The 12,417-nt window shown below is 60.1% G+C and overlaps 1 protein-coding gene across 1 annotated transcript in view; it reads right to left on the reverse strand.

Moving 5' to 3' along the window:
• Positions 1-12,417, reverse strand: part of LOC111138883 (Rho/Rac guanine nucleotide exchange factor 2) — a 35,884-nt gene that overhangs the window by 16,300 nt on the left and 7,167 nt on the right. Inside the window, 3 exon segments of the mRNA XM_022490824.1 lie at positions 8,605-8,698; positions 10,039-10,078; positions 10,670-10,787. Of these exon segments, the coding sequence (XP_022346532.1) occupies positions 8,605-8,698; positions 10,039-10,078; positions 10,670-10,712 (177 nt within the window). The 5' untranslated portion in view covers positions 10,713-10,787.

Genomic DNA, 12,417 nt, shown 5'->3' on the forward strand with positions numbered 1-12,417 from the left:
ATCTCTCCTATCCGGCACTCCCAGCCTTCTCTAGGACACAAATGACTTTGAGCAGTCAGTGCGTCTGCATGGAAAGCAGCGCACCCAGCCAACAGGCAGAAGAATACATCTGGGTCGGGCTGAACTCCGGAAGGGGGTGCTGGAGATGGGTCCTGGTCGCCCCAGGTCCCCATTCTCACTGCCCTCCGCCCTCCGGCCTCTGCCCTTGGGCCTCCTGGAGACTCACCTGGGAAAGAGGTGGGAGGAGGAGGGAGGGGGCAGGCAGCCAGAGCACGGAATATCCCAGGCCCTTTCCTCCCTGGCATCGATGGCCCCAGAAGGCCCTGGTGCTCTGGGCCCAGCCTCCCCTGCTCCCCACACTCAGCCTCGCTCTGAGGGACCCCCAGGCACATCCCAGCTCAGCTGCTGCTCGGCCCTGGCACTGCCTAGTGCTATTGTCCTAGGCAGTGTGGCTGCCCAGCACCCGGCCCGGAGGGTGGAAGGATGCAGGGCTGGCCCCGGGGGCGGGGGGGTGGTGTGGCCCTGCTCCCGAGATGCAGTGAGTGGGCTTTGCTTGGCTCTGTTTGGTTCTGTCCTACTGTCTTCCAGGCATTAAGATAGTCCCACCGGTCTCCTCTCTACCCGCCCACCCGCCAGACACAGCCCTTCAGCTCCATGCCCAGCCCCTGCAGTGAGACACGGGCATGATGGCCAAGCCACCCTAGCCACCCCCCGCACTCCGAGCCCCTTGCTGCCCGGCCAGCGTCCAGCCCCGGAGGCCGTGAGGAGGTCACTCCAAGCCCCTGGCCCGCAGCCTATACGGCAGGCAGTCGACGGCGCTTGAAGGGAAGGACGGACGGGTGGGAGGACGGACAGATGAGGGACACGGGGTCCCGGCAGCTCCCTCGCCCTGTGCCATTAAAACCCACCCCGTCTCCCCATCTTGCTCCTCCTCCGCTTCCTTCGAGCTTAGGCCCTGCGGGGTTTCCTCCGGAGGCCAGAAGAGGCCAACCCAAGGCTTCCCTCCATTGTCCTTCTAGATCTCAGTCACACCGGGCAGAGAAATTCGGGCGAAGGGCCGAGGGCACTGTAGCTCTGGGACAGCAGCACTCTGCCTCCTGTGTGTGTGACAGACGTGAAGAAGGCGACACCAGAGCTCACCCTGAGGGTCCACGCCCGTTGCAGCAAGGCCCAGGAGCTCTGCGGGCCCGCTCCTCCACCAGGGGCGAACACACCATGGCCTCAGCTCGCAGGGCTCAGAGTCACCCGTGCTCCCTCTGCCCCTTCCCCAAGATGGGGAGGCCTCTGTGCTCCTCCTGGGGCCCGCTGGGGCTGCACTGGGATTTATCACCTGTGGCCCAGCCCCTGACCAGCTGGGGCGCGGCTGTGGGCTGAGAAGGGCCCTGAGTCCTAGGGTGGAGCTCGGGGCCGGGAACTGGGGAGACAAGCGGGTCCCCGGGCTCAGGATGGCCTCAGCCGGGCTCTGCTCTGCACCGGCTTCCAGGAACAAGGTGACGGCAGCGGTCGGGGAGAAGGTGGCCCACTGGAGGCGCGAGTGCCAAAGCCAGAAATGAGACGAAAAGCCCCGCGGAGCGCACAAAGGCACTTACTAAACACTCGCCGGATGAACGAGGATGAGCCCCAGACAATGGGGCAGGCGCACCAGCCAAGCACCAGAGGGGCGCCCCGGGCCACGGGGAGCGGAGACCCAGGCCTCCTGGCTCCCAGCCTGCCCCCTGCCCGGCCACACCTGTCGGGTCAGGAGAGAGAGGCGGAGGGGAGGGGGGAGGCAAACAGACGGGCGCTTGTGCGGGCAAACAATGGCCACCAGGCCTCCCTGCCCTCCTGGCACAGGGCAGGCCGCTGACTCGGGAGGGGGCGGCGGCCGCCCACACTGCCGCCCCCAGAGACACAAACAAACCAGAAGGGTCCGGCCAGCTCCTCTGGCCGTTCCTCTCACCGGCTCCGGGAGCCCTGACCAATCTGCCCGCTCAGGCTCCAGACGGCCCTCACGCCGGAGACAGGAACTCAAAATGGAAACACTTCCAGAAAGCAGGACCCCTAAATCTGGTGACCACTGCTTGAAACAGTAACCCGGAGCGTCTGGGGACAGACAGACACACCGCCCAACACACAGGTCCTATGCGCGCATGGGAGTCACACATTCACACCTGTCCCCTCCCGGATCCAAGGTCGGTCCCAGGGAAGCCAGGCCTGAGCTCAGGTCCCTGTCTCAGCCCTCTGCTGGGGGGTGGGAGGGGAGCCTTCCCCAGACACAATACCGCCCCCTCCCCCGCACCTGCAGCACTCTGGAACTTGCCCCACCCTCAGCTCTGTCCAGAACGCCATGACCTCCAGCACCTCTTCCTGTGCCCCTACAAGCTGCAACCTCCTAGGGACCCCCAATTCCTGCCAAACTTTCTGGCAAAACTGCCAGCCCCTCCCTGCTCACCCACCCCTCCTCTCTGGCTCCGGCGCCTCTCCCAGTCCGTCCTGCACACAAAGCCAGCCACCTCTCCTTACTCAGAACAAAGAAATCGCCTCTCCCTCTCTCCCATTCCACCTGCCCCGCACGCTCCAGGGCTGGGGTCCTGGAGACTCCACGGGGACCCCAGCCTCCTGGACCATCCTGGAGGCCCCTGCACACTCCTAGACAGGAAAGGACCCTTTGTTCTGGGAGATATGAAGGTTAGGATTTGGCGGAGGAGGTGGAAGAGCAGGGGGCCAGAGGGAAAGGCACCTATGGGGTTTGGGCCTGGGAAGGTAGGAAGCAGAGCAGAGAGAATGAGGAGTGGAGAGGAAGGGGTGACAAGACGAGAAGCGTGGGGAAGGGGCCACACAGTCCACCTTGGTGAGGATGGGGGGAAGGGGTACACCCCCCCATTTCTCCTTCTCTAAGGAGGCTCCAGGGTGTCAGGCAAGGAAAGGGGCAGGTGTGTGGGCTCAGGGCTTGGTCTAACCCAGCCTTCCAAACAGGTACCAGGGGAGACCATCTTCCTCAAACAATCTCATTTCCAACAGGCCCCCCTCCACTTCCCACCACAGTATAAAAAGAAAAGAGACAGCTGGTGTGCTGGGGGAGGGGGAGAGGGGATCCAGGGTTTGTTGGCCAAGCACCAACTCCCCCCTTCTGTAACCACAGCTTTCCGGAGGCGGCCCTCCCCTTCCGACCAACCCAAACCGACAGCCGCCCTCCTCCAGCCTCCTCCAGCGGTGCTTTGCCCTCAGATCCACCCACTCGGTCCTCCCCAACCCCCCACTCCCCAAACCAGGGCCGGCCCAGGACAGAAAGAGCCAAGCTTCGGGAGCCCTGGTCCCCCCATCACCAAAAACACAAGGCATGAGGACCCAGGTATCTGGCCCCCCAGCTCCTCCCCATGAAAAAAGACCCCAGTATCTACCCTCTCAGAGCCCTTCTCCAGGTCTGCCCCCAACGGCTCCCTCTTGGCTTTCCTTTTTAGGGTGGAACCAAATTTCCGTGGTTTCAAAAAACCTCTCTGCCCCCGCTGGCTTTACTCCAGGGTCTCAGCTCCAACGGCCGAAAAATAAACAGACTTTCAGGACTGGGGCCTGCCCGGGGCAGGGGTGAGAGGAGCGGAGCCCGAGCCTAACCGGAGCCCAGCGGCCACCCCCTGCTCCAGCACACTTCCTGTCTTAGGCCCTACTCAAATCCCTGGTTGCTTTCCTGTTGGCAGAAGCTCATCCCAGCCCCTAAAGGAGAAGTTCCAGGATGGAACCCCTCCTAACTCAGCCTCAAGATAGGCAGCCAGGCTAGGAGCTAGGAGGGAGGTGTGGGGAGGGCATTCCACCATCTTCCTGGGCTCCCAAAGGGTACTGCCCCCTTTCCCGGAGAACAGTGCTGGTGACAAGCACAGACTGGGACCCGGGGCAGGACACCGGGATCAGAGGGAGGCTGGAGATTAAACCAGCCATTGGCGGGGTCCTGGCCCTCCTGATAATGGGTACAGTGTGCTCGTCCGGCAGCTGGGAGGGGCCCCGCCCGCGGGCCAGCGCTCCCAGCTCTAACTTTCTCATCTCCACCTCACTTCCTGGGGTCTGGGGTGTGCAGAGGTCATGGCCTTTGAGAGAGCGCCAGGGTACACAGAAGGAATAAAGGACACTTGGGGAGGAGTGCGGGCCAAGGATAATTGCAGCCCAGGCTCTGAAGTGGTAGGTGAATGGGTCTCAAGACGAAGACAGGAGAGGGGAGAGGAGGAGGGTTGGAGGCAAAGTGCCGCGGGCGCGGTTTCAGGGCCGGGAGAACTGGGGCTCGGAAGCGGGCGGGCCAGACAGGGACGGGGACCTGAGACCCCCTGTTCCAGAAGCAGGTGTGCTCAGGGCCGCAAGGGCGGAGGAAAAGGGTCCCAGCGACACAAAGACCTCTGCTCCCGGCGGCTGAGGGTGACGGCTCGGGGAGGAAGTGCGCGGTCCCTCCGCGTCCCGACCCCAGCCACCCGCCCACCCGAGGGGAGAAGTGAATCACAGCTGGGAAGTCCATTTTGGGGGGGGGGGGGGGGCGGCCTCTTGTCGGGGGGGGGGGGGCGGCGGCGGGGCAGGCGGGGAGGAACCGGGAAACCGGCCCTCCCGGGCCCTGCGCCGGATGGCGGGGACAAAGGGGGCCGACCACGCCGGCGACCGCGGGACGCGGGGCTCCCGGGCCGAGGGGCGCCCGCCGGACCACACGCGCGCCTCCCTCCTCCCGCCCGGCCCCTGCCCGAGCAACTTTCTTCCCGGGCGGCCGGGGCGGGGGGGGGGGGGGGGGGGGGGGCGCGACGCGGCGCGATCGGTGCGCCCCCCCCGGGACCCCGGCGCCCCCCCACCCCCCACCCCGGCCCGGCCGCCCCGAGCCCACCTTGCTCGCCAGCTCCCGGCTCCGCTCGGTCCGCGCGCGAGTGAGCGACTCGATCCGAGACATGGTCGGGGCGGCGGCGGCGGGCGGTCCCGGGACAGGAAGGCGGCTCGCGCGCGCGGCCCCGCGCAGTTCCTCAAACGCGAGCCTGCCTGCGGGCCGGGGGCGGGGGCCGCCGCTCGCCCCGCCGCCCGCCCGCCCTCCCGCCGCCCCGTCGGCCCCCGCGCGCCCTGCCCGCGCCGACCTCGGCCGGAGCCCCGCGCGCTCTGCAGGGAGCCCCGCCGCCCGCGCTGCCCGCGCCGCCAGGCCCCGCTCGCCGCTGGGGGCAGGGCAGGGGGAGGGCGGGGAACGCCGGGGGAAGCGAAAGGCTGGTCTTTACCGGGCGTGGAGGCGAGGGTGCGCGCCCGAGAGCTCTCCCGCCAGCTCCCCGCCCCGCCCGGCCCCGCGCCGCGGCTGCTCCCGGCCCCGCCCCCGGGCCGGCCCCGCCCCGGGCCCCGCCCCCGGGCCCGCCCCCTTCTCCGTGGGTGCCGGGAGGCCGGGAAAGTCCTTTCGTGTCTAACCCCGCTTCCCTTCGCTGTCACTCAGGCCGGAGCCAGCGGACTAGACACCGGCCCGCCCCCGGCCGGGAGCAGTTGGGGTCTGGCCCGTCTCCCCGCAAGAGGCCGGGTGGACTGGGGCATTCTTTCGGGACCCTTTGCGGAAGCCTGAACAAACCTCCACCTTAGCTGAGTTTCCCGATGCTGGGATCCCCCCTCCCCCGCCCAGTATAACCTTCCACATCAGAGTTCATCTTGGTCCCTGAGGCTCCCCCATCTCTGGAGAGCCTTGGGACAGAGCATCCTACGCGCGCGATCCGGCCTGGTTCTGGCCCCCCGCAGGTGTGAGGGGAGGAGGGACAGGAGGCCCAGCCCAGAGCCTGTGGCTCCCCGCCCCGCCCCGCCCCGCCCTGGCTGCAGCAGGTTCCCAGCCCAACTCAGCACTCCTGTAGGTGCCAATTTTAGCCTCTGCCACTATTTTGGGCTCCATGTCTCACTAAGGCTGAGCCGGTTGGGCTCCTCACCCCCCCAGCACCACCCCCACACTGCTCCTCTAGCCGGCCTCCTGCCTCACAACTCCTTCATCCCCGTCTTCCTCACCCATTCCACCTTTTAGGATCCGCGCACAGCCAAGGCCAGACACAAGGAGAGGGGACGACCCAGCCCAGGCTGGATGGAAATTAGAAAGCAGAAAAGGACTTTCCCAGGGTCAGCAGAGAGGCTGGCTCCTCCAGGCTTGCACCTGTGGGGGAGACCTTATGGGAAGGCCCTAGGAACTCCCCCCAACCAGCCATCCTGGCCTGGAACCCCAGACTTACCCTCCCCGCAATCAGCAGGCAGGGCTGAGGAATGTACTAAATTTAAAACCAGACAACCAGAAGCCAGAATCCAGGCCTCCCGCTCCACCCACTAGGGGCCCAGAGACCAGGGGTGGGCCAGGACCTCAGCTTTTCTCCCAGGCGTGGGGTGGGAGAGTGCCACAGGCTATGGATGGAATCTTAAAAGCCCATATGCTGCAGTGTGGGGACCCAGTGGGCGGACCATGAGGCCAGGACTAGAATCCCACGGTCTGAGAGCTTCTCAGGCCCCAGACTCTGAAGGTCTCCATGAAAGAAACAGACCTAAGGTTCCAGCCTTTTCTGCCTCTACCCCCATCTCCAGTGGGCTTTGCCTCCCAGCCTGCCCCTCACCCTATATCTGCCCTTTCCCATTAGGAAATGAGTGGCAGGGGCTTGGGAGTGGGTACAGGAAACCTGTCCACCTTGAGAAACACCTGGACTTTCGCTGAGCTAGGCCAGCTGCCTGACTTAATATTCATCCTCTGTAGCCCTAGGATAGCTTCCAAAACCACCCCACTTGCATCCCAATCCCTCCAGCCACCCCCACCCCACTCCTATCCAGTGATACTTCCCAGATTTTCAGAAATCATTTTTTCAGATACCCTGAAACAAAAGGCAACCCTAATTTTGGCCAGAATCTTAAAGTGGCCACGCCCAGAGCTTACGACTCTTGATCTCGGGGTTGTGAGTTCAAAACCCACTCTGGGTGTAACGATTTCTTGCAAATAAAATCTTAAAGGGCACCTGGTGGTGTAGTCCGTGGAGACTCCGACTCTTGGTTTCTGTTGGGGTCACAGTCTCCCAGTGGTGAGATCAAGCCTGGCATTGGGCTCCCTGCTCAGGGCGAAGTGTGCTCAAGATTCCCTTTCCCTCTCCTCTCTTTCCCCCTCCCTTCCCTTTTATTTATTTAAAAATAAATAGAATAAAATAGCTCCTTTAACTTGACAAATGTGGTCGGTACACTTCATGGGTGGGGAGGCCGTCCCAGGCAGGGTCCTGGTGTTGGCCAGGAGATGGACAGTCAGAGTCCCAGTGACGCCCAGGCCTGAGAGCCACAGTGCCCACGAGTGTGTGTGTTCTTTCCGTGGCTCTGGACCTTGTATATTCCAGGACAGAAAGACCGAGGCCTGACTGATTCCAGGGGCCATCCAACCCAAGATGGTGGAAGGGAAGAGAGGGGAGGAGCAGGTGAGGGGAGGTTCGCTGACAGAGGCCTGTGGAGTCAAAGCCCAGGGTCCCCAACACAGCTCTGCCCCTTAATAACTGTGGGATCCTAAAGTTATCTTGTCTGCAAAATGGAGATTAAAATTCTTATCTTTGTTGTAAGAACGAAATGAGATGACCTCTGGAGAAGTGTTTTGTCCACATGATGACTCTAGTCAATTAGGAAGGAATAAGCCACTTCCTCTCTCACTGCTGGCCTTCTCTCCAGCCCCACCCCCGTGTTTACCTGCTTCACTGCAGTCCGGAGCCCAGAGTGGGAGGGACAGCGGAGGGGGGAGGCCCTGAGAGGTGCACACACATTCCTGAGGCTGGCAGAGGGGTGAGCCTGGACTGGGGAAGGGGGCAGGAGGGGGGCAGGGAGCCCAGCGACTTTCCTGGGTCAGAGTCCCAAGGCTCTTGGAGCTGCACAGGAGGGTGTTTCTGCTGGGGCTTCTCTCAATGCTCAGAAGCAGCCCCAGGTTGGAAAGTACTTGCATACTTGGGGGGGGCATCTGGAGAGGAAAAGGGGGTGGCTCATTCTGCCCATAAATGAAGGAAGTGGAAATGGATTCAAGGAGCGGGAGAGCTCCCGGTTTTACAGAGCCCAGGGCTTCACAGACCCCGGTGCTAAGAAGTGGGAGGGCAGAACACCTTCACCTTCCTAGGGACAGAACCACGCGGGTGTGCGTGTGCTCCCGAAACCATACACTCCCCAGGCTGCCCCTCTGCCTGTAGTCTCGTTTCAACTCCTTCAACTGCCGCATCCACCCATACAATTATAAGTGTAAAAGCACTTTGCAAACCCTAATACTCTCCAAAGAAGTAAAAAGGCTTGCTATAATTACGATCATGATTATATCCAACAGCTCAGATCTCTGCTGTCCACCTGGGTAGCTACGGGAGGCCTCGAGGGAGGGAGGGCTGGGCGCCCGTCAGCCTCTGAAACTTCTGCCCTTCCCCTCTTCCAGCTGTCCACAGCTAAAGCTGGCCGCTGAGTGGGGAGGCCTGGGGAGAGCCCAGGAAAGCTGACGGATGCCCTGGGATACAGGGAGGGAGTCTGGGACAGCTAGCATGTGAACCACTGCCCTGAGCGTCTGTCTCCCGGGAAGCTGGGGAGGGGAGAGGATAGGGGGTGAGGAGGAAAGGGTGCAGGGAGGGCAAGGAGGACCAGGCCTCCTACTTCCCCAGCGTCTCCTACCTTGGCCTTTCCGGTCATGCCCAGGAGGAAGCTGAGGGTGCGCTGCAGAGGGGATCCTGTCCAGCTTCCAGAGCCCCGTTCCAGTTGGCTACAGCTACAGGGGGCGAGGGGGTGGGGAAGGAGAGGTGAAGAGAGGGAAACGGAGCTGGGAAAAGAAGCAAGCTGCTCCCAGAGAGACGGAGAGACGGGTGGCCAGCGCAGGCGCCTTGGCCTGGAGGTCTGAGGACAGCCTGGAGGGCCTGGAGACAGAGACCCCACAGCCCACCCCCACTTCCCAGATGCAGACAGATGTGGTCAGGCCCCTCTGTCTGTGAGGAGGACTCCAGGCTTCCTCCCCTACCCTCCTACCTAACTCAGTCTCCTCTTGCTCTGCTCCCCAGGGGCTGATGCGGGGCGAGGGCTCTCCAGAGCGCCGTGCTCCATGCTCGCCTCAAAACACAAGCGCCTCTGTGCGACCCTCTGTGTGTCTGGAAAGGCCCTCTGGGCCTGAAGCCAATAAGGAGTGGATTTCCTGGGATTTCATCAGCCCCATCCCATGAGCTAATCCCAAACCCGGAGCCAGGAGGATGTGTCAGCCGGAGGTCTTCAGGACATGGATCAGAGCTCGGCATCTTAAAGGGCCACGGCCAGCGGGTTCGGCAGCACTGTCTGGAGGGCCAAGCCACTCCGGCCTGGCTTGGGTGGCAGGAGCCAAAGAGACAGGTGCTGATTCGATGCACTGATTTTCATGGCCACAAAAATTTCCCAGACTCCACCACAATTCCTGAGCTAGGCCTGCAGCCCCTGCCCTCCCCAGCCACTCCCCATTGGTCAATGATCTGAGCCTCCAAAGCTGTCCGTGGGGTCCTTGACCACCGTCTCTCCGTGGGACGGTCCAACAGCCCATCTGCCCACTCAGCACTCTGTCAGTGACAACAGCGAACGAGTCCCGCTGTCTTATTCCTCTGACCGCCTGGGGTCTGGATACAACTTGTCTTTCCCTAATTGCCTTACTATCCAATGGAGTTGCTAGGAACTTTCTAACTCTTCCTTGGCTGAAGAATGAGAAGAGGGCGAATTCTTGGGCAGCTCAGAGAGAGGGACATTTGGAGGGTTTTGAACAGAAATGTTAAGGGGAGGGGAGCATGGGTGGCTCAGAGGTTGTGTCCCACCCTTGATTCTGGCTCAGGTCATGATCTCAGGGTCGCAAGATCAAGGCCGCCATCCGGCTCCCCACTCAGCGCAGAGTCTGCTTGAGGTTCTCCCTCTCCCTCTCCCTCTGCCCCTCCCCACCACTCACATGCACCTGGTCTAAATAAATATCTTTTTAAAAAAATGTTAAGGGGAGGGACGTTTCAGGAAGCAGAGACCCTTGGAGTTACAACATCCGTGGTCCAGGCCCATCACCCCTCTTCCAGCAAGGCCTTTGAAGGGCTGCGGGTCTCCCAAACTTACCTTTGGCTGAGGGCAGCAGCGGAGGACTGGCGCAAGGTCCCTGCCAACACAGAAGGAGGCGAGAGGTGTCTGGCTAAAGCCAGACAAAGACACCGGGGCTGCCTCCCCCGCCCCCTCCACCCAGGTCAGGCTCCCAAGCTGCAGGTGCTCCCGCAGCAGTTCCTGGGGGCCAGTGCTTGGGAGGAGGGAGGGAGTTGGGGTCTGAGTGGACCAGAGCTGAGGGACCAAGAAACCAGGGAACTGAGCGGAGAGGGAGGGCTCTGCAGAGCAGGGGCGGAGGATGGACGTCTCACTCCTGCTTCTGGGAACGGAGAGAGCAGAGCTTTCACCCCAGCTCCCAGCTCACAGGGCGTCCTCCTGAGGACAAGGTCCATCACAGGTAAGTGTCCTCCCTCTCCAGGGACAGGGGGAGCTGGGGAGCCGCAATCTGTCTTATGTCCTCCCTCATTGGAAGGAGAGTCTTAGAATGCCAAAGTCCTGAATTCAGATCTCTCACTGGAACAGAGGCATTTTGGTGTTGCCAAGGGTGTGTGGTTAAACGGAACCCAGGAACGTCCGGCCGCACCGGAGGGGTGGTGGCAAGACGGAAGAGGGAAGGGGCCAGCGCGGCCTCGCTCTCCACCCCACTCACCAGCTGGATCAGAGCATCCCAAGAGGCCACTGATGCCATTCATGGATACAGACTTGGAGAGCACGCCAGGGGCCGAGTGGGCCAAAGCGCCAGCAGACGGATGACAGCAATTCTGACCCTAGAATCACGTGGAGAACCCCCACAGGAGGTCAGGCTTCATCCCACTCCCGCTCTCCGTGCTCCCACTTTCCCGAAGAGGGCCTACCTCACACCCTCAGGCCTCCCACCCTCTCTGTACTCCCCACATCTGCGACATTGCGACATTCCACCGGGAATCCCTGGCAAGTCATTCCTGCCACTTAGCCTTCAGCCTTCTGCTGCAGCTCAAGCCAGCACAGAGAATCACTTAGGAAAATTGTACCCCAGGGGCGCCTGGGGGGCTCAGTGGGTTAAGCCTCTGCCTTCGGCTCAGGTCAGGATCTCAGGGTCCTGGGATCGAGCCCCGCATCGGGCTCTCTGCTCAGCGGGGAGCCTGCTTCCTCCTCTCTCTCTGCCTGCCTCTCTGCCTACTTGTGATCTCTGTCAAATAAATAAAAAGAAAAAATGTACCCCAAAGGGTTTCCAGACACGACAGACTCAAACTATAGAGGCCAGGCAGGTAATAAAAAGGAAAGGACACGACTGAGACAGCCTGGGGGTAAGACAAAAGGGAGCAGGAACATTCATGAACCACACACACAACCCTTCGGCAATAAATGTTTTTCTCAAGCCTACATGAAGCATTACAAAAACTGGTCACGTATCAGGTCATAAGGCAAATTTCAACACATTTCAAATCACCTGTATCATAGAGACCACAGGAAACAAGCCAGAAATCCCTTTCCAATGGACAGGATAAGGAACCCGGGGTGTAACACATCAAAGTTCTTGTCAACAGAGAAAACGAAACACGCTGCAGCTCGCCTAACAATAAGGGTGAATCTCACAAGCACAACAGTGAGGGAAAGAGTCAAGACACAAAAAAGGTATGTCCTGTATGATTACATTCATATAAAGTTTAAAACACGTAAAACTAGGAGCGCCTGGGGGACTCAGTAAGTGAAGCATCTGCCTCTGGCTCAGGTCATGATCTCGGAGCCACATGTTGGGTGTACAGAGTACTTAAAAATAAAATCTTAAAAATAAAGATATTTTATAACAACAGTAAATGAAATAAAATCTTAAAAATTAAATAAAAATAAACCATAAAATATCTTTAAAAAGATATTTTATAACAATAATAATGAAAATACTTTAGAACCACAGAGCAAAACTTGTGGAAATGGCCAAAGTAGTTTTTTGGAAGGAATTTATAGCCTTAAAATGTTTATATCAAAAAATTTTAAAAGCTGAAAATTAATGAACTAGGTCAACTTCAAAAGGTTAGAAAAAGAACAGAACAAGCTCAGAGAAAGCAGAAGAAAGGATACAGTATGGATAAAAGCGAAAAGCAGGGCATCTGGGTGACACATTTGGCCAAGGATGTGAATCACGATCTCAGGGAGGTGAGTTTGAGCCTCATGTTGGGCAGAAAGATTACTTAAAAAAAAAAATTAAAAAGGCAGAAATCAACAGAGCAGTAAACACAAAACAGGATCAATAAAGCCAAAAGTTGTAGACAAACCTCCAGTAAGATGGGCAGACTGAGGGAAGGGACAAACTGAGGAAGAATGTGGGGCAGACCCAGTGATTGGAAAGGCAGGAGAAGGGGTACCTGGGGGGCTCAGTGGGTTAAGCCTCTCCCTTCGGCTCAGGTCATGATCTCAGGG

Source organism: Enhydra lutris, unplaced genomic scaffold (assembly GCF_002288905.1).
Source record: "Enhydra lutris kenyoni isolate GAN:26980312 unplaced genomic scaffold, ASM228890v2 scaffoldscaffold94, whole genome shotgun sequence".
NCBI classification, from domain to species: Eukaryota; Metazoa; Chordata; class Mammalia; order Carnivora; family Mustelidae; genus Enhydra; species Enhydra lutris.